The sequence below is a fragment of the Bos indicus x Bos taurus genome, chromosome 3 (assembly GCF_003369695.1).
Source record: "Bos indicus x Bos taurus breed Angus x Brahman F1 hybrid chromosome 3, Bos_hybrid_MaternalHap_v2.0, whole genome shotgun sequence".
NCBI classification, from domain to species: domain Eukaryota; kingdom Metazoa; phylum Chordata; class Mammalia; order Artiodactyla; family Bovidae; genus Bos; species Bos indicus x Bos taurus.
In genome coordinates this window covers 9,075,699-9,096,621 of record NC_040078.1, presented here as the reverse complement: position 1 = coordinate 9,096,621, position 20,923 = coordinate 9,075,699, and the positions used below count along the sequence as shown (strand labels likewise).

At 39.4% G+C, this 20,923-nt stretch overlaps 1 protein-coding gene across 4 annotated transcripts in view; it reads right to left on the bottom strand.

Annotated features, from left to right (window-relative positions):
- Positions 1–9,633, bottom strand: part of CD84 (CD84 molecule) — a 43,695-nt gene extending 34,062 nt beyond the window's left edge. The window contains exon 1 of one of the 4 annotated variants that reach the window (XM_027528485.1): positions 9,331–9,633. In XM_027528485.1, the coding sequence (XP_027384286.1) occupies positions 9,331–9,412 (82 nt within the window). In that variant the 5' untranslated portion in view covers positions 9,413–9,633. The remainder of the gene's footprint in view (positions 1–9,330) is intronic. The other 3 variants (XM_027528467.1, XM_027528459.1, XM_027528477.1) reach the window with 3 other exon arrangements.
- Positions 9,634–20,923: the final 11,290 nt, after the last annotated feature.

Below are 20,923 nucleotides of genomic sequence, written 5' to 3'. Positions count from 1 at the left end.
TATACATTTCATGATAAAGTAGCTGCCCAAAACCACTGATTGAAAGAAGGAAATAGAGAATATGAGAATAAGAAATGTGTTTGGAAAAAATAAAGACTTAGAAACTTTATCTGGGTTAGAAATATTGATGGGGTAGGAGGAGGTTAACTGGCCAGAGGGAAATTCTTCAGACCTGAGTAAGGGAAATTTACTGAGAAGTAAATTTACTAGAAGTTGGGTAAAACCCAAAGAGATTACAAAATAACAATTACTGATGGCAACAGAGAGGGCATTTAGACCTAAACTTCATAGTTCTCCTTCAGTTCCGTTCAGTTCAGTCCCTCAGTCATGTCTGACTCTTTGCAACCCCATGAATCGCAGCATGCCAGGCCTCCCTGTTCATCACCAACTCCCAGAGTTCACCCAAACTCATATCCATCAAGTCGGTGATGCCATCCAGCCATCTCATCCTCTGTCGTCCCCTTCTCCTCCTGCCCCCAATCCCTCCCAGCATCAGGGTCTTTTCCAATGAGTCAACTCTTCACATGAGGTGGCCAAAGTATTGGAGTTTCAGCTTCAGCATCAGTCCTTCCAATGAACACCCAGGACTGATCTCCTTTAGGATGGACTGGTTGGATCTCCTTGCAGTCCAAGGGACTCTCAAGAGTCTTCTCCAACACCACAGTTCAAAAGCATCAATTCTTTGGCGCTCAGCTTTCTTCACAGTCCAACTCTCACATCCATACATGACCATTGGAAAAACCATAGCCTTGACTAGACAGACCTTTGTTGGCAAAGTAATATCTCTGCTTTTCAATATGCTATCTAGGTTGGTCATAACTTTCCATCCAAGGAGTAAGAGAGTCTATTAAAAACAAAGACAGTGTACATTTGGGGTTTCAAGGGACTCCTCCCTAGTCTCTTAGATCCTATCTCCTCCCACCTGATCTCATATCCTTCTCTCCACTGCGCACTCTAACCACACTGACTTTCTCATTCTTCAAACTGGCTAAGAACACCTTAGAACTTTTTCTATTAAATACTTGCTGCCTGGTAGGCTGCAGTCCATGGGGTTGCTAAGAGTCGGACACGACTGAGCGACTTCATTTTCACTTTTCACTTTCATGCATTGGAGAAGGAAATGGCAACCCACTCCAGTGTTCTTGCCTGGAGAATCCCAGGGACCGGAGATCCTGGTGGGCTGCCGTCTATGGGGTCGCACAGAGTCGGACACGACTGAAGTGACTTAGCAGCAGTAGCAGTCCTTTTTTTACAACACCCTTTCCAGCACTCCTTCACTGTGAAACTCTGTTCCAATGTCATCTTCAGAGAAAGCCTCACCATGTTTAAGTAGCCGTCTCTTTCCCATCACTCTCTATTGCCTTGCCTTATTTATTTTTCTTCACAGCAGTTATGACTACTAAAGCATTGCATGTGCATATTTACTTATTGTCTTCCCCACCTTTCACCCCCATGAGAATATAATGGCCATGCAGTCTTTTTCTGTTTCGGTCACTAGTACTTCCCTTACAATTAGTGGATGATTATTAAATATTTGTTAAAAGAATAAATACTTTTTTGGCAACTGACTCACTTTCCCTTTTTCTAGCAATAAAAAGCAAGATAGAAAACTTAGAGTAAGAGAAACAGTGAGGACAAGAAATAACTCTACATGTCTCTGGCTCTTGGTAAGGAAGGTTCAGAGTATAAACTGATTAATAAGAAAGAGCAGTTGGCTAACAGTAAATTCTTTCCACTCCAATATTCTCATATTGTTAACAAAAATTTGCATATGTCCACAGGCTAGGGAATCATAGCATGGTGAGTAAAAGATCAATAAACAAGACTGAGCCAAGGTTCTATTGCCAATTAGCTAAATGACCATGACTAAGCCAATTACCTGCTAAACCACAGGATTCTATTGGTAAATGAAATAAAATTTCTCTACTACTTTTGAGGAAGTATGAAAATTAGATGACATGACACCGCTCTCAGATATATACAGCAATAGAGAAGAAACTAGAGACCCCAAAGGGAGAGTTGCCCTGAGGGGCACCCTCTTTCTGCCCCTGTGTCAGACACTATGACTTAGTAATGAAAAGCCAGACTGCCTGAGCTTGAATCCTGCTCCTGCCAGGTTCCAGCCATGAGGCCTTGGGAAAGTTAACCTCTCTGTGCCTTGGTTTTATCAGCTTCTAAATAGACTAACAGGAGCACTTCATAGAAGTGTTATATTAAATGAGTTATTATTTGTAAACCTATTAGAAAAGTACTTGGCATATACTAGGCACCATAAGTGCTTGTTATGTAAAATAAGAAAACATTGTTGCAGAGATTAAAATAATACCCCTAGACAACTCTTATGGAAAAAAGGAGAACTGGAGTATTATGGAGATGTTACAAAAGGCCAGCATGAAGGTTTTCATATGAGTGGAAATAAGGAAGGGTGTATTGTTGCTTAATAGCTACCCAACCCCCCTTGCTTCTTTAGGACCCTTCAAATCAGCATTTCTTGATATTTCTTCAGTCATAGCTAACTTTTGCCTTGTCTCCTCCCATCCACTGCTTCCCTGAGTATGGCAGGTCTGGAAAAGAGTTACCAGAGGCAGCAGCACCCAGAAGAGAGATGGTTGTAACTGGTTATTCTGAGTGCAGGGAAAGAAGGACAAAGAGGAAGCAAAGGGTTAGCTGCAAGAAGCTTTGTGTCTTTCTCCATGAAAATGGAAATTCCTTGCTTATGAGGGTTTTAAAACAAGGAACCTACCACCTCCATACAGTTCAGTTCAGTTCAGTCTCTCAGTCATGTCTGACTCTTTGGGATCCCATGAACTGCAGCACGCCAGGCCTCCCTGTTCATCACCAACTCCTGGAGTCCACCCAAACCCATGTCCATCTAGTCGATGATGCCATCCAACCACCTCATTCTCTGTTGTCCCCTTCTCCTCCTTCCCTCAATCCTTCCCAGCATCATGGTCTTTTCCAATGAGTTAGCTCTTCGCATCAGGTGGCCAAAGTATTGGAGTTTCAGCTTCAACGTCAGTCCTTCCAATAGTATACTATTTTCTGCTGGCTTGTTTTTTTCTTTACTTTATATAATCTTTATTGAGATTTAGGGTGACATGAATCCTATTCTGCAAAATAAATACACACACACACACACACATAGATTCTCAAAGATGAGATCCTGTCACTCATCATTTTATCATTACTTAGCACTCTATGGACATGAATCTGAGCAAACTCTGGGAGACAGTGAAGGACAGGGAAGCCTGGTGTGCGGCAGTCCTTGGGATCACAGAGTCAGAAACAACTTAGTGACTGAACGATAACAACAGCACTCTAAGCATATAATAAAAAATGGAGTATAGTGAAGGAAAAGGTGTAGTGGGTATGTACCTCCACTAACATCAGTCACCCAACTGACTGCTCAGACCTCTTTCTTTTCTAACTTCCACATAGCTGAGTCTAGTTACCCCCAAACTTACAGATTCATCCTTCTCTTAAGTTCAAGAGAACAAAAGTCTGATTTGGGAATTATTCGAGTAGCCCAAGTGACCTGGCATTGACCTTTGGGCTCCTGTTGTGGAAGCACTCTGGCTGCTCTGGGGTCACACACTGATCTCCAGGGCTGCTCTGGCATACTGGGTTGATGAGGGGGTCACTACCCCCTCTACTGGAGTCTCACGTTGTTATAAGGATGCAGCCTCAAGCATCTCTTGGAGACTGGAATTTAAAGCTAATGTCCTGATATCTACTTTTCTCCATACATAATATATTCTTCCATTTCTGTAATTGGGCTTTTGTTTTTAAGCCCTTCTGGAAGGTCTATGGCAATAGTCTGCTCAAATCTCTTTCTACAACAGAGGCTTTGTCTTTATCTTGAAGGTGAAAGTCACTCAGTTGTGTCCGACTCTTTGCAACCCCGTGAACTATACTGTCCATGGAATTCTCCAGGCCAGAATACTGGAGTGGGTAGCCTTTCCCTTCTCCAGGGGGTCTTCTCAACCCAGGGATCAAACCCAGGTCTCCCACATTGCAGATGGATTCTTTACCAGCTGAGCCACCAGGGAAGCCCAAGAATACTGGAGTGGGTAGCCTATCCCTTCTCCAGTGGAGCTTCCTGATCCAGGACTCAAACTGGGGTCTCCTGCATTGCAGGTGGATTCTTTACAAACTAAGCTATGAGGGAAGCTGAAGGCCCCTCTCTAATAGGACTTTGGACTAATGGCAAATTGACACTTGCCAGGACTCTTCTCCAGGCATGAAATCTTATCTCCAACTCTCTCCCCTATTTCTTGTGTCAGCTGCTGGAATGCCTCATGACTGTGCTCTACATTCAGCAGAACATTGAGATCTTGTTGACACTGGATCTTTGCTTGTTTTGAAAAAGCAAATTCAAATCATTCTATAACCATGCTCATGTGAATGGTACTTGATCCACGTCTCGAGATGGTTATTTCTTTGGATATTCTACCTTGCTGGCCTGCCTAAACTTCTGTTACTGGCAAAGGCCTGCCCACCAGCCTCCAACCTCCTCTGTAGGTGGGTACAGATAGGCCCAGTCTCTGCTGAATAAACACCACTCATGATAAATCCCAAAGTGTGATAACCATCAGCCTCAGAGATAATATACTATTCTATTTCAGCATCAAAGTGGTGAAGGCATCACTGTCTCAGTGGTTAAGTCTGTAGACAGGAGTTCAAATCCTACTTCCTCCACTTTTTGGCTAAATGACTTCTGTTTTCTTCTGTAATATTAATAGTACCCATCTCAAAGGGTGTTATGAGGATTAGACAAAATAACATATGCAGACTACTTAGAGTAATGACAGATATGTAGTGACTGATCCATAAGTGGTTAATTATTACTATCGTTGATAAGAGAGGAGAAGGCAGCAAGGGGAGTGATTGAAGAAAGAGAAACAAGAAAGGTATGGAGAAAAGGAAGAATTAAAGGAGTGTGAGAGAGAATATGTAGAAGGAAGTGAGTATGGAGCAAAAGCAGTGGGCTCTTGTTTTTTATCCCAAATGGTTGGCGGCTAGTAGAATACTTGGAAGGACAGTCAGAGTCACAGTATTCACAGGTCATGATGAGGAAGCTGAGATCACAAACATAAGACTGTGAGTCTTGGCTCTTCAAGAAAACTTTTCCAACATGGAATGGTCATGAGCTTGCACACTCAGACTCCTCTTATTTCAGTGCTTTCCAGCGGAAAAGGGGATTTTTTAATTCCCTTTTCCCATTGCATCTCAGCTGCTTAAATTGTTCAGAATTCATTCCAGGGAAGTAAGTACAGTCAGTGTTGACATCTAAGCTCAATGCTAAATAGCAGGGACCATCTTTGTCAGGAATAGCAGCAAGAGAGATATGGGGTACACTTTTGCACTCAGGAAATGTTGGTAGAATAATCTTTAAGAGGCAAACATATCCATTCAACAAAGCCAAATGGTACATGAAAGTACTGCTGGTTTTTCTGCTATAAAAACAAACTCCCACCTCTCATTAATGGGTCCTTGACAAAGGGAATATTTCATCCCTGGTTTTCTCTTTGGGAACTTCAAAAGCCCACACCTAAGTTCAAATTCATACCATCTTTTCACCGGCTCATGTTCCTTGGATCATCCTAAACAGAGGAATCTTGGCCAAGATCTCTGTGTAAGAAAGCCCTGGCTCTTTCCTAAAACCATATGAAAAGCAGGTGTGAAAAACAACAGCATTAGCTAGTATTTGGTAAGCACCTACTATATTCAAATACTGTGCCAACTGTCATACCTGGGTTATCACTTTGATTCTCAAAAATCTTATTGTACTAAGAGTTCTCCCATTTTGAAGTCTAAATAACAGTGTTGGGTTGGCTGAACCCAACCCAGCCCAGGATGGATTGCCCCCAAATATGCCACTATGACATATGATTTTTTTCTTTTTTTTTTTTTTGTCGGCATCATTTGTGGGAATCTCAGTTCTCAGACCAGAGATTGAACCTAGGCCACAGCAGTGAAAGCCCAGAATCATAACCACTTGGCCACCAGGAGACTTTCCATATTGATTATTTTGAATAAAAGTTGATTGAGAAGAAGACAGTGCAAAAGAAAAACTCTGATTCTTCTCTATCCCCCTGAAAGCAGAAAATAAACCTCACAGCATCTGGAGGTATAAGGACATCCTTATCAACAAAGACAGGGAATCTGGGGGCAAGAAGCTTATATAAACAAATCTTGTTATTTTAATCTACCACTTCAAGCCCCAAGTCTGTTTACACTCTTCACTAACTGATCACCAAAAGCCTGAGTTTCTTTGTCCTGTTGATTCTTCACAAATTTATTGTTTCTTTGTCTAAAAAGTAAAAGCTGTTTGTTTTGGCCACTTCTTAGTTTCCATTTCTATGAGACCTCATAGAAAATTAAAATTTAATTAAATTAATTAAAATTAAAATTAAATTTAAAATTTTAAAATTAAATTAAAATTTAAAAATTAAAATTAAATTTAAAATTTAAAATAAAATTAAAATTTATTTAAATTATTAAATTATTTAAATTATTTAAAATAAATATAATTTATTTTAAATTTAAAATATTTAAAAAATAATATTTTAAATTTATTAAATTTATTTTAAATTTATTAAATTATTTAAATTTATTAAATTTATTAAATTAAATTAAATTTAAATTTAAATTTTTTTATTTAATTTTTTATTTAAAATTAAAATTTAAATTTTTAAATTAATTTAAATTAAAAAAAATTAAATTAAATTTAAATTAAATTTAAAAATTTAAATATTTAAAAAATATTAAATATTTAAATATTTAATTTAATTTAAATATTTAAATATTTAAATTTTAAATATTAAATATTTAAAAATATTTAAAAAATAATTTAAAAAATAATTTAAAATAAATATAAAATAAAATAAAATTATTTAAATTATTTAAAATAAAAATTAAAATTAAATTTAAAATTTAAAATAAAATTAAAATTTAAAAATTTTAAAATTAAATTAAAATTTAATTAAATTAATTAAAATTAAAATTAAATTTAAAATTTAATTAAATTAATTAAAATTAAAATTAAAATAAACAAAAATTAAAATTTGTTACTCAGTCTCACAAACTTAGAGAATGAACTTATGGCTGCCAGGAGAGAAGGATGGAGGGGACAGGATAGTTAGGGAGTTTTGGATGGACATGTACACACTGCTGTATTTAAAATGGATAGCCAACGAAGACCTACTGTATAGCCCAGGGATGTTATGGGGCAGCCTGGATGGGAAGGGGGTTTGGGGAAGAATGGATACATGTATACATGTGGCTGGGTCCCTTTGCTGTTCACCTGAAACTATCACAACATTGTTAATTGGCTCTGTGTGTGTGTGTGTGCATGTGTGCATGCGTGCACACATGCTCAGTCATGTCTGACTCTTTGCAACCCCCTGGACTGCAGCCTGCCAGGCTCCTCTGTCCACAGAATTTTCCAGGCAAGAAAGGGTTGTCATTTCCTACTCCAGGGGATCTTCCCATTCAGGGATCGAAACAGTGTCTCTGGTGACGCCTGCATTGTCAGGCTGACTCTTTTACCACCGAGCCTCCAGGGAAGCCCCTAATCACCTATACGCCAATATAAAATAAAAAGTTGAAAAAAAATGTTTATTTTCTCCTGCAGTCTATCCCATATCATTTTTTTAAATTTATTTTTTAATTGAAGGATAATTGCTTTACAAAATTTTGTTGTTATGTCAGTTTTATTATTAGTCCAGCCACAGAACTCAAGAGGCAGAAGAGAGAAATATTCCCCTTTCTGACAACAGGTGGATTTTATATAACTTTCCCAAAGTTCTAAAGCTAATGGATGAATGATTCATTGCTAGCTAATTCAATAACTTTGATTTCCATTTTAGTAGATGAGGCAAGTGTACCTTAGAGCTGCCTCTCATGTAGTGTACAGTAGCCCTTTGAAGAGCATCAGGGACTTGAAAACTGTGAGTGAAAGGTCAGAAAAATGTGGAGCAGAAAGAACTATAGCCCTGGGATTAACACAACAAATGTTCATTTTCAGCTCTACCAATTTCAGGCTGTGAAATTTTAGGTGAATTGTTTAACTCAAGTCTTAGATTCTACTTTTTTTTTTTTTGCATAATGAAATTAAGAACATCTATCTTGCTTATTTCAATGATCTTAGTATGTATCACATAAGAGTATGTACATAAAAATCGTGAATGCTTTGCTAGTTAAGTGGTATCAAATGCTTCCCTGTCCAGCCCTTCTTTGAAAGACTGGGGACATCCCTAGATTTCCACTTAGGTTCTATCCAATATTTTCCCCCATCTACTTGCATTTTCTACTTGTCTGTTAAAGGGTGACTAGCACAGGCTCTAAAAATTTGACCTGCCCAGTGGATACAATCTCAAGGAAGCTCACATGAAGGAGCCATAGCTTTAAGCGGTCAGGGGAATCAGAGATACCACAGTGCACCAATTGTACCTTTTCTAGAAATCCTAACCCACTAGATTCTCTGTGTTCTAACTCATGCCAGGAATTTGCTAGTGCATTTCCAAAGCTGGTAAGAGACACTATAAGTATTTTTAGAAATGATACTTTTTACATAAACAAGGCAATTGTTCGGATTCAGTGAGATAATATATGCAATGACAAAACACTCCCAAAGCTATGTTAATGTTACATAGTGTCCTTTGTACTAACAACAAGCAATATTCATGTGACCATTATACTTTACTGTTAAGCCTTATGTAACAAAAACAGGATTTTTAGTTCAACTTCTCCATTTCTTTTTTGAGAACTAATTTGTTTCTAAAACATGGATAATACTCTCTTCTCCATTAATTTTAGAGTTTTTGGAGGACAGAAGCAGAGTAATAGCTTTGAATGTGCTTTGAAAATAAAGGGAACTTAAAGAGATGAAGTTTTTATAATGATAATTATAGCCATGCATCACTCTAATCTGCTGGAGCAAGAAATAATTAAGTCATATCTCTGTTAAAATTTATATAACACATTCTAAAGCCCCAAAAAATTGCTTCTAAGTTTTTCAAAGTTTTGGACTATCTATTCCTTTGTTGGTTTTCTGGGCAGGTCTACCATGAGCTGATGCTTCTGAGCAGAAGAGTTTTTCTCAGATGTTTAGAGGCTGAGTACAGATAAAATTCAGATATATAAACTATAAAGCTGAAAACCAGATAGGTTTGGATCTTAAGTCTCTTCCCAGTCAGGAGGATCCCTTTGGAGACCCAGGGTGTTTCTATTAAAGCAGGCCAAAAGGACATTTCAATAGCCTCCTTAAGGGCAATTTCCAAAACTTAATAGAAAATTAGGAGGATATCAGCAAGGGGCAGAACTCACAGGTTTGTAGGCAAAAGAGCAAGATCCATAGGTGGTGATGAGCCATCTTTTTCACTATAAACTTCTGCACACAGCATGGCATTCTTTCAGTGGAGAATCAGCTTCACTTCTGTTGCCTTTTTATAGCCACAAAGCAAAGGAAGTTGAGTTAACTCATGATGGACAGACTAGTTCTTTTTCCTGTTGTATAAAGTGCTTAGCAATAAATATTTATTGAATGCCTACTATGTGCCAGACACTATTGTTGGCACAGGCAGTATAAAGAGCCACAAAGCGATTTGATCTCTCTCCTTTCATGGAGCTCATATTCTTGTTATGGAAATCAACACCAGCAGGCAGTGTAGTGTGATATGTATTTCAAAAGAGAAAATAAGAGGAACTAGGAGGGCAGCAGAGACATCTAAGCCAGGCTAGGACAGTGTCAGGGAGGCTTCCTGAAGGAACTGATGACCAAGCTGAGCCAGATCTGAAGAGCAAGTTAGCATAATTAGGAGAAAGGTGATATGGATCAGGCAATGGGAAGAATGTGTTAACACTGTAAGAGCTTTATAAGTGATAGCAACTAATATTGCAAAATTATTAATATTAGCATATGCAATAATAATCATGTAGAATTCTATTATACAATTGTATATAACTGTATAATTATTTGTACTATATGATCATTATAATCATATATGTAATAATAATATAATGTATATATCAGATATACAGGTATTATCTGATAATAATATATAGTTATATATATATAAGTTTAATAACATATACAGCTATATATAAAATATAGATATTATCAGATATCAGATATTATCTGATAATGTATCTTATCAGATATAATATGGCTATATATAATTATAAAATTGTTATAAATTGTAGTGTATTGTATTACTGTATAGACTGGTTCCAAATAGGAAAAGGAGTACATCAAGGCTGTATATTGTCACCCTGTTTATTTAACTTATATGCAGAGTACATCATGAGAAACGCTGGACTGGAAGAAACACAAGCTGGAATCAAGATTGCTGGGAGAAATATCAATAACCTCAGATATGCAGATGACACCACCCTTATGGCAGAAAGTGAAGAGGAAATAAAAAGCCTCTTGATGAAGGTGAAAGAGGAGAGTAAAAAGTTGGCTTAAAGCTCAACATTCAGAAAATGAAGATCATGGCATCCGGTCCCATCACTTCATGGGAAATAGATGGGGAAACAGTGGAAACAATGTCAGACTTTATTTTTCTGGGCTCCAAAATCACTGCAGATGGTAACTGCAGCCATGAAATTAAAAGACGCTTACTCCTTGGAAGGAAAGTTATGACCAACCTAGGTAGCATATTGAAAAGCAGAGACATTACTTTGTCAACAAAGGTTCGTCTAGTCAAGGCTATGGTTTTTCCTGTGGTCATGTATGGATGTGAGAGTTGGACTGTGAAGAAAGCTGAGCACCGAAGGATTGATGCTTTTGAACTGTGGTGTTGGAGAAGACTCTTGAGAGTCCCTTGGGCTGCAAGGAGATCCAACCAGTCCATTCTGAAGGAGATCAGCCCTGGGGTTTCTTTGGAAGGAATGATGCTAAAGCTGAAACTCCAGTACTTTGGCCACTTTATGCAAAGAGTTGACTCATTGGAAAAGACTCTGATGCTGGGAAGGATTGGGGGCAGGAGGAGAAGGGGACGACAGAGGATGAGCTGGCTGGATGGCATCACTGACTTGATGGACGTGAGTCTCAGTGAACTCCGGTAGTTGATGATGGACAGGGAGGCCTGGCGTGCTGCGATTCATGGGGTCGCAAAGAGTCGGACACGACTGAGTGATCTCATCTGATCTGATATGCATATATATAGTGTATATAATATATAATATAATTGGTATAATTGTGATTGAACTAGACATGACTCAGGACCATTCTTTTATGAAGCCTCCCCAGTCCCTGTTAGAAGTATAACAAGGGCTTTGTCTGGGTTGGAGGTGAGGGAGAGTGGTAATGGGAGTAAAATTTAGGACCAGATACCAAGCAGTTTGAACTTGGACCCAGCTATTCTGGGGAGAGGTGGGTGGTGGTGGTAGTCCAGTTGCTCAGTTTTGTCCAACTCTTTGCGGCCCCATGGACTGAGCCCATAAGGCTCCTCTGCCCATGGAATTTTCCAGGCAAGGATATTGGAGTGGGTTGTCATTTCCTTCTCCAGGGGATCTTTCCGACACAGAAATTGAACCCGAGTCCCTTTTATGTCCTCTGCAGTGGCAGACAGATTCTTTACCATTAGCACCACCTGGGAAGCCAGTGGAGTGCTGGGGAAACTGAGGAAATAGGCCCTGAGACCTGGAGAAGTAAGATTGTATGTAGCCTTTTCCACTAACAGGACTCCTCAACCAGCTAGCTCATTTCTAGGGATTCTGAGCATTTGGAGTCATTCACTGAGCAATCCTTCTCATCATTTCCCATATATACTTATTCAGTGTTGAACAGTTGAGTGCCTTTTTGAGATATAGTGAATTGGGAAGCTCGGACCAAAGACTGATTAATATAAAATTTTCCAAATTATGTCCTTTCACAAAATTAACCCATATTACTTTCACAGTTTTAACAAGCATATCTCCCTGAAATATGTAATTAGTACATTTGCACAACCACACATCTATCTTGTGTTAGTTGTACAGAGAAGGGAGAAAGACTATGAAGTTGCCAAGAGCTGCTAAAAACCTAACTTTGTATCTTCTATATTCCTTCTTTATTCCCTGAAGGAATGTTCCTTCTTCTCTTGCATTTAAAACTCTTGCTTGGTCTCATATGTATGTCTTTAGAACTTCTGTATTGGTATCTTGCATGTGCATGCTAAGAAGCTTCACTCATGTTTGACTCTTTGTGACCCTATGGACTGTAGCCTGACAGGCACCTTTGTCCATGGGATTCTCCAGGCAAGAATACTGGAATGGGTTGTCATGCCCTCCTCCAAGGGATCTTCCCAACCCAGGGATCCAACTCGTGTCTCCTGCAGCTCCTGCATTGCAGGCGGATTCTTTACTGCCACCAGGTAAGCCCGTGCTGGTGTTTTATTCAAGGACTTATCTCCTCTTATGCTTGGACAAATGTCTTTTCTCCGTATTTCAGCCTTAAGCTGTCAAACAAGCAGTGTATTTTTCTTTTTTTTAATTAAGAAGGAACTAGCTTTTGTTGCAGAGAAGGCAATGGCAACCCACTCCAGTACTCTTACCTGGAAAATCCCATGGACAGAGGACCCTAGTAGGCTGCAGTCCATGGGGTCGCTAAGAGTCGGACACGACTGAGCGACTTCGCTTTCACTTTTCACTTTCATGCATTGGAGAAGGAAATGGCAACCCACTCCAGTGTTCTTGCCTGAAGCGACTTAGCAGCAGCAGCTTTTGTTGAGGATCTTTTCATGTGTTTATTAGCTATCTGTATGTCTTCTTTGCAGAAAAGTCTGTTTAGGCCTTTTCCCCACTTTTGATTGGGTTGTTTGTTTTTCTGGTATTGACTTGTATGAGCTGGTGCTTTTATATTTTGAAAATTAACCCTTTGTCAGTTGTTTCATTTGCCATTATTTTCTCCCATTCTGAAGGTTGTCTTTTCACATTGTTTATAGTTTCCTTTGCTGTACAAAAGCTTTTAAGTTTAATTAGGCCCCACTTGTTTATTTTTGTTTTTATTTCCATCACTCTAGGAGGTGGGTCATAGAGGATCTTGCTGTGATTTATGTCATTGAGTGTTCTCCCTATGCTTTCCTCTAAGAGTTTTATTGTTTCTGGCCTTACATTTAGATATATAATCCATTCTGAGTTTATCTTTGTGGTGTTAGGAAATGTTCTAATTTCACTCTTACACGAAGCTGTTCAGTTTTTCCAGCACCACTTATTGAAGTGACTGTCTTTGTCCTGTTGTATATTCTTGCCCCCTTTGTCAAAAATAAGGTGCCCATAGGTGTATGGGTTTATCTCTGGACTGTTTATCTTGTTGCATTGGTCTATACTTCTGTTTTTGTGCCAGTACCATACTTTCTTGATGACTGCAGCTTTGTAGTCGAGCCTGAAGTCAGGAAGGTTGATTCCTCCAGCTCCATTCTTCTTTCTCAAGACTGCTTTGGATGTTTGGGGTCTTTTGTGGTTCCATATCAATTGTGAAATTTTAAATTCTAGTTCTGTGGAAAATGTCACTGGTAACTTGATAGGGATTGCATTGAATCTGTGAATTGCATTTGATGATATAGTCATTTTCACAATATTGAGTCTTCCAACCAAGGAATATGGAATATCTCTCCATCTGTTTATGTTGTCTTCAATTTCTTTCTTTAATGTCTTAATTAGAGAAAGGCAAACCAAAACTATAATGAGATACCACCTCACACCAGTCAGAATGGCCATCATCAAAAAAAAATCTACAAACAATAAAAGCTGGAGAGGGTGTGGAGAAAAGGAAATCTTCTTGCACTGTTAGTAGGAATGTAAATTGATACAGCCACTATGGAAGATAGTATGGAGATTCTTTTAAAACCTAAAAACAAACCACCATATGACCCAACAATCTCACTGCTAGGCATAAACCCTGAGGAAACCAAACTGAACCAAAAAGACACGTGTACACCAGTGTTCATTGCAGCACCATTGATAAGAGCTAGGACATGGAAGCAACCTAGATGTCCATCAACAGATGAATGGATACAGAAGCTGTGGTACATATATACAATGAATAATTCTCAGTCATAAAAAAGAAACAGTTCAGTCAGTTCTAATGAGGTGGGTGAACCTAGAGCCTATATACAGAGTGAAGTAAGTCAGAAAGAGAAAAACAAATATTGTATACTAATGTGTGTATGTATATATATATATATATAATGTAGTGATAGTCACTCAGTCATGTTCAACTCTGTGACTCCATGGACTATAACCTGCCAGACTCCTCTGTCCACGGAATTCTCCAGGCAAGAATACTGGAGTGGGTTGCCATTTCTTTCATATATATATATGGAATCTAGAAAGATGATACTGATGAAATTATTTGCAGGACAGCAGTGGATACACAGACACAGAGAACAGACTTATGAACACGGAGGTGGTGGTGAGAAGGAAGGAGAGGATGGGAGATATGGATAGAATAACATGGAAACAGACATTACCGTATATAAAATAGATAGCTAATGGGAATTTGCTACATGACTCAGGGAACTCAAACCAAGGCTCTGTAACAATTTAGAGGGGTGGGATGGGAGGGAGGTGGGTGGGAATTTCAAGAAGGAAGGGACATATTATACCTATGGCTGATTCATATTGATGTTTGGCAGAAACCAACATAATACTGTAAAGCAATTATTCCTCAATTAAAAATAAATAAATTGAAAAAAGAAGATACTAGCTTTTGTTGATTTTTAAAACACCTCCAGCAGGAACAATAAGTACATTTCAGACTAATCTGTATGTGGTGGTTTTGAGCAATTAAACAGCCTAGAATGGGGAAAATGTTGAATGGCTGGCAGTCATCAAGTTTCATCTGATAGTTAATGAGATTCCAAGAGTGAAGGATCAGTAAGAGACCTGCCTTTTCTGATTTCAGCTCACAGTGCACTTTTTCTTCTTTCAGGCTTCTTAAATTCTATAACAATATTTATCTTAAGAGCATATTTTTATCTTCTTGTTAAAATACAGGCAAAGAATTTTCAGTTCAGTTCAGTTCAGTTCAGTCGCTCAGTCGTGTCCAACTCTTTGTGACCCCATGAATCGCAGCATGCCAGGCCTCCCTGTCCATCACCAACTCCCAGAGTTCACTCAAACTCACGTCCATCGAGTCAGTGATGCCATCCAGCCAGCTCATCCTCTGTCCTCCCCTTCTCCTCCTGCCCTTGATCCCTCCCAGCGTCAGAGTCTTTTCCAATGAGTCAACTCTTTGCATGAGGTGGCCAAAGTACTGGAGTTTCAGCTTTAGCATCATTCCTTCCATAGAAATCACAGGACTGATCTCCTTTAGAATGGACTGGTTGGATCTCCTTGCAGTCCAAGGGACTCTCAAGAGTCTTTTCCAACACCACAGTTCAAAAGCGTCAATCCTTCGGCACTCAGCTTTCTTCACAGTCCAACTCTCACATCCATACATGACCACTGGAAAAACCATAGCCTTGACTAGATGAACCTTTGTTGACAAAGTAATGTCTCTGCTTTTCAATATGCTATCTAGGTTGGTCATAACTTTCCTTCCAAGGAGTAAGTGTCTTTTAATTTCATGGCTGCAGTCACCATCTGCAGTGATTTTGGAGCCCAGAAAAATAAAATCTGACACTGTTTCCACTGTTTCCCCATCTATTTCCCATGAAGTGATGGGACCGGATGCCATGATCTTCATTTTCTGAATGTTGAGCTTTAAGCCAGCTTTTTCATGCTCCTCTTTTCCTTTCATCAAGAGGCTTTTTATTTCCTCTTCACTTTCTGCCATAAGGGTGGTGTCATCTGCATATCTGAGGTTATTAATATTTCTTCTGGCAATCTTGATTCCAGCTTGTGCTTCTTCCAGACCAACGTTTCTCATGATGTACTCTACATATAAGTTAAATAAGCATGGTGACTGTACAAAAAAGATCTTCACAACCCAGATAATCACGATGGTATGATCACTCACCTAGAGCCAGACATCCTGGAATGTGAAGTCAAGTGGGCCTGAGAAAGCATCACTACGAACAAAGCTAGTGGAAGTGATGGAATTCCAGTTGAGCTATTTCAAATCCTGAAAGATGATGCTGTGAAAGTGCTGCACTCAATATGCCAGCAAATTTGGAAAACTCAGCAGTGGCCACAGGACTGGAAAAGGTCAGTTTTCATTCCAATCCCAAAGAAAGGCAATGCCAAAGAATGCTCAAACTACCACACACGCTAGTAAAGTGATGCTCAAAATTCTCCAAGCCAGGCTTCAGCAGTACGTGAACCATGAACTTCCAGATATTCAAGGTGGTTTTAGGGAAGGCCGAGGAACCAGAGATCAAATTACCAACATCCGCTGGATCATCGAAAAAGCAAGAGAGTTCCAGAAAAACATCTATGTCTGCTTTATTGACTATGCCAAAGCCTTTGACTATGTGGATCACAATAAACTGGGGGAAATTCTTCAAGAGATGGGAATACCAGACCACCTGACCTGCTTCTTGAGAATCTATATGCAGGTCAGGAAGCAACAGTTAGAACTGAACATGGAACAACAGACTGGTTCCAAATAGGAAAAGGATTATGTCAAGGATGTATTAGTCACTACACTGTATGGCAACTCAACTATCAACCCCAGTATTATTATTATTATTGCTTTTTCTTCAAAAGGCAGTCATATACTTACGTATTGCTTTTTCTTCCAGTACCTCCTCTTGATTACCTGGAACAAAGAAAAGGGAAGGATAATTCACTAGATAATGGAACAGTGACAATTATTTGATTACTCTTTCCACCATGTGACAATTTCTACTGCCTTGAAACTAATTTCAACATGTTTGCTGCTGCTGCTGCTGCTGCTAAGTCGCTTCAGTCCTGTCTGACTCTGTGTGACCCCATAGACGGCCGCCCACCAGGCTTCCCCATCCCTGGGATTCTCCAGGCAAGAATACTGGAGTGGGTTGCCATTTCCTTCTCCAATGCATGAAAGTGGAAAGTCAAAGTGAAGTCACTCAGTCGTGTCCAACTCTTAGCGACCCCATGGACTGCAGCCTACCAGGCTCCTCTGTCCATGGGATTTTCCAGGCAAGAGTACTGGAGTGGGGTGCCATAAACCTTACTTTTTATTATGCCCTAAAACACTGAAGTAAAATAAAAAAGACTGATTCCTTTGGGAAAAAAGATTCTAGCTTTTGAGAAACCTCTTGTTGTGCCATTTGCAGTTGAGCAGAGTGCCAAATAGCTTGAGATCTGGGACAGGAAGCTGGTCTGGGGTACAGACCAATAGAAGAGAAAGACTGCTATAGACAGAAACTTTGAGAAGAAGGACAAATTAGATAAAATCAGGTGGCCCTGTGGGTTGGCAGGCTAGGATGGAAGCTGGAAAAGTCCCAATGCTAAAACTTTTTTTTTTTTTGGTCCAAAAATTCCCATGCCCTCCAGAATTTTTCTGGGAAAGTGGCATTGACAGGATCTGGAAAACAAAGGCAGATTGTATGACATATATAGCTGGAATTTTAATATAAAAGTGAACCAAAAATAATAAAACTACAGCCCAACCCCTTTCCACTTCAAATATTGATACGATCTAAGAGGCAGGGATGGGGAAGGATGTTGGGGATTAGGCTGATTTTAAGCAAACTCAATCTAACTAAAGCAACGACACTATCCCAGTTCAATTTAATTCTAAGGAAAATATTAATAATCAGAGTCTCACTCAAAATGCCAGGCAGAGTGAAGGGATTGCATTTCCATGAAAACAAAGTAAAACAAAACAAAAAGTATTATACTTAAAAATATACCATTTTTATACAACTATTAGAATGCAATCAAAGTTATAAGAATTGTTAAGAAGCAAGAAAACACGATACATAATTAAGAGAAAGCTCAGTTAATAGAAACAAACTACAGATGAGCAGTTTTTGGAAATAGATAAAGACTAAAACAACAATTGTAAATATTTTTAAGAATTTATAGGACAAGTTGTTGAAAATTTGAAAAGATGGGCTCATTCTAGAGAGAAATGAAAATTCAAATGAAGAACTAACTGGGAATTCTAAAATGTAAAAAAATATAATATGTGAAACAGAAGTTAATTTGATGGACTTAATAAATATCAGAATAGACACTGTCAAAGAAAGGGTCAGTGAATGTCAAAATAATAAAAACTCGTCAAACTGAAGAAAAGAGGGGATCAAAAACATGAAATATTTACAAATAAATCTGATGAAAGTGTAAGGATAAATCTGACAAAGGCACTGGAGACTAGAAGTAAATGGGAAGGAATGCCTATTGATGTGTTGGAATATTCAATATTGTTAAGATGTTAGTTCTCAAGATGGCAGAGCAGTAGGTAGATGTGGAATACATCTCTCTCCATGGATACATCACAAATTCACCTTCAGACACAGAAGATCTTGAAGAACACCAACTGAGAGCAGGCAGGAGTACCTGACCCCCGGAAAAGAATACATAGAACCAAGCAAAATTCAGTAGGATGAAGGAAGTAGGGGGAAAAAGAGGAGAGTAAGCAGGATTGGACCTTGCCTTGGTGGGTGGGGGAACTGAAGCAGGGCTCTAATCTCCACATCAAGGCAATTGTTTGGGACAGAGGAGAAACATTTGAGGCTGAGAGTGAAGCAGCTGATCTGTGACAGTCTAAATGGAATGAGAATCACACAGACAATCCTTACTGTAGCCATACGTACCCCAGACAGGGATGCGAGTCCCGTAGAAAGCACAATAGCTGGGAGCTGAAGCATAGGGATTGGAGTGCAGTCCCATGCTTTTGATGGCAGGGATACAGCCAGAGGGGACATGAGGGAGATCACCATGGGAAATGCCTGTGGAAGAAAACCAGGCAACCATGGAGGCAAGGTGATACTGTTGAGTCACACGTAGGGTGTGCAGCCATCACCATTGCTCTCTCTCTCCCCACACACCAGCACTGACAGCTGAACAATAGAGAAAGACCCCAGAGAGACTGGCCTTTTAAGCTCCTGACATGCCAAGCAACAGAGAAGGACCAGCCAAAGAGGTCTTCTGATCACCAGTTTCCAGAGGCTAGAAAGACACTTAAAGGGCCATATCTCCTGTGACTGAGGCAGTTGGTGTCCCATCACACTAGGGTCCCCACGATCCAAACAGCTGTGTCACATTCACACTCAATTTTCACTGGGGCAGAGTTGCCAGGGGCTAAAACAAGCCCTAATAGTGTCATATCTTCTGTGACAATAGCTGCAAGCACCCTTGTGTAGCTGACACTGTCAGGGTCCCTGTGATCCAAGAAACTGTGCCACCTCCATCCTCAAACCCCACTGGGACAGAGTTGTCAGAGGCTAGAAAAAACCCTGGAGTGGGGTGCCATTGCCTTCTCCGTGACTTAGCAGCAGCAGCAGAAAAAACCCTAAGAACACCATATTTCCTGCTGCCCTAGCTGCCAGCTCCCCTGAGTACCTGATGCTGCCAGTTTCCCTGCAATCCAAACAGCTGTGCCATCTCCACACTTGGTCCTCATTAGGGCAGACCCAAGTATTCCAGGGAAGCCTCAGAAGCAAACCCCTATGGATATCTTATATGGAGAGGTGGAGATAAAACCACAGTTGAAACCCAGGGGCTGTGTGTCTAAGGAAGAGGACCTAAAACCTTCCCACCAGCTGTACAAGCTTCAGATTAAATCCACATGATCAACTAAGCAGACTCTCTGTCTGCCTAGAATATATAAAAGGACAATAAGAGTTCCCACAAAAGAAAATGCACTAGTTCTGACAACTGTGGACATTGGAGGCTAGAACACACAGGACGAGGACCAGATTAGAGTCTACAGAGACCAGCCCAGTATTGAAGGGTGCCCTATGCAGGTGAAGTGGACTGTGACTCACAGCAAGGGAAAGGATGCTGACAGCAGAAATTCAAGAAAAACATTTATTATTCTTGTATTTTGACTTGTTCTGCAGTTGCTTCTGTATTTTTTCTTTTTCACAGTTTTTTTTCCTTCTGTTGCCATAGTTGTTGACTTAACTAGTACTATTAAAACTATTTAAACTTTTGACAATTTTTTTAATCACAATTTTTATTTCTTTTATATACTTCTGCCTCTACACTGGTCTTTTGTGGTTCTGTGGGTTTTCCTTATTTTAATTTTTAAAATGTATTATTTTGCTTCAACACTTATTCTTTTGTTTGCTTTTCCTATGGTAGTTATTCTTTTTAATACATATAAATCTTCTTCATTTACCTTTATTTAACTTTGCATTTCTATTCTTTATTTTCTTCCTTTTATTTCTTTTTCTCACCATGTTTGTTTGTTTCATTTTCATTGCTTTGTTCCACAATTGGCAGCTTGCTTTGGTTTTGTTTCCCAGTTTGTGCTTTAGTTCGTTTTGTTTTTAACTGGTTGGTATTTTTTTGTTTCCTTTGCTCACTGGGAAATCTACTGTACTTCTTTTTTTTTTTTTTGGACTCTTTTGGTTTTGTTTATAGGTGTTTGTGTGTGTGCATATTCCGTTATTTTTGTTATTGTTTGCCTGATTTTGTATTTGCCATTTGTATGAGATGAATCTTTTGTTTTTTGTTTTTGTGTGTTTGTTTTAATCCTCTTTAAGGCCATAACAAATTACCTGTGCAAGCTCCACTCCCCAGCTAGAGATCGGGCCATGAGCCTTTGGAATGGGGGTGCGGACTCCAAGACCCTATACTGCCAGAGAACCCCTAACCCTAGGGAGTATTAATTAGTGAGAACTCCCACAAAGGCATCCACTTGTATACAAGACCCTGCATCACCCAACTGCTGGCAGCACCCAGTGCAGAATGCCTAATCCAAACAAACAAGACAGAAACAAACCCAATCATCAGCAGACAGTATTACCACCTCACACAGCCCTGCCCATCAGAGGGGACAAAAAAAGCTCACCTCCTTCCACCAGAATGCAAGCACAAGCCACACCCTACACGAAGC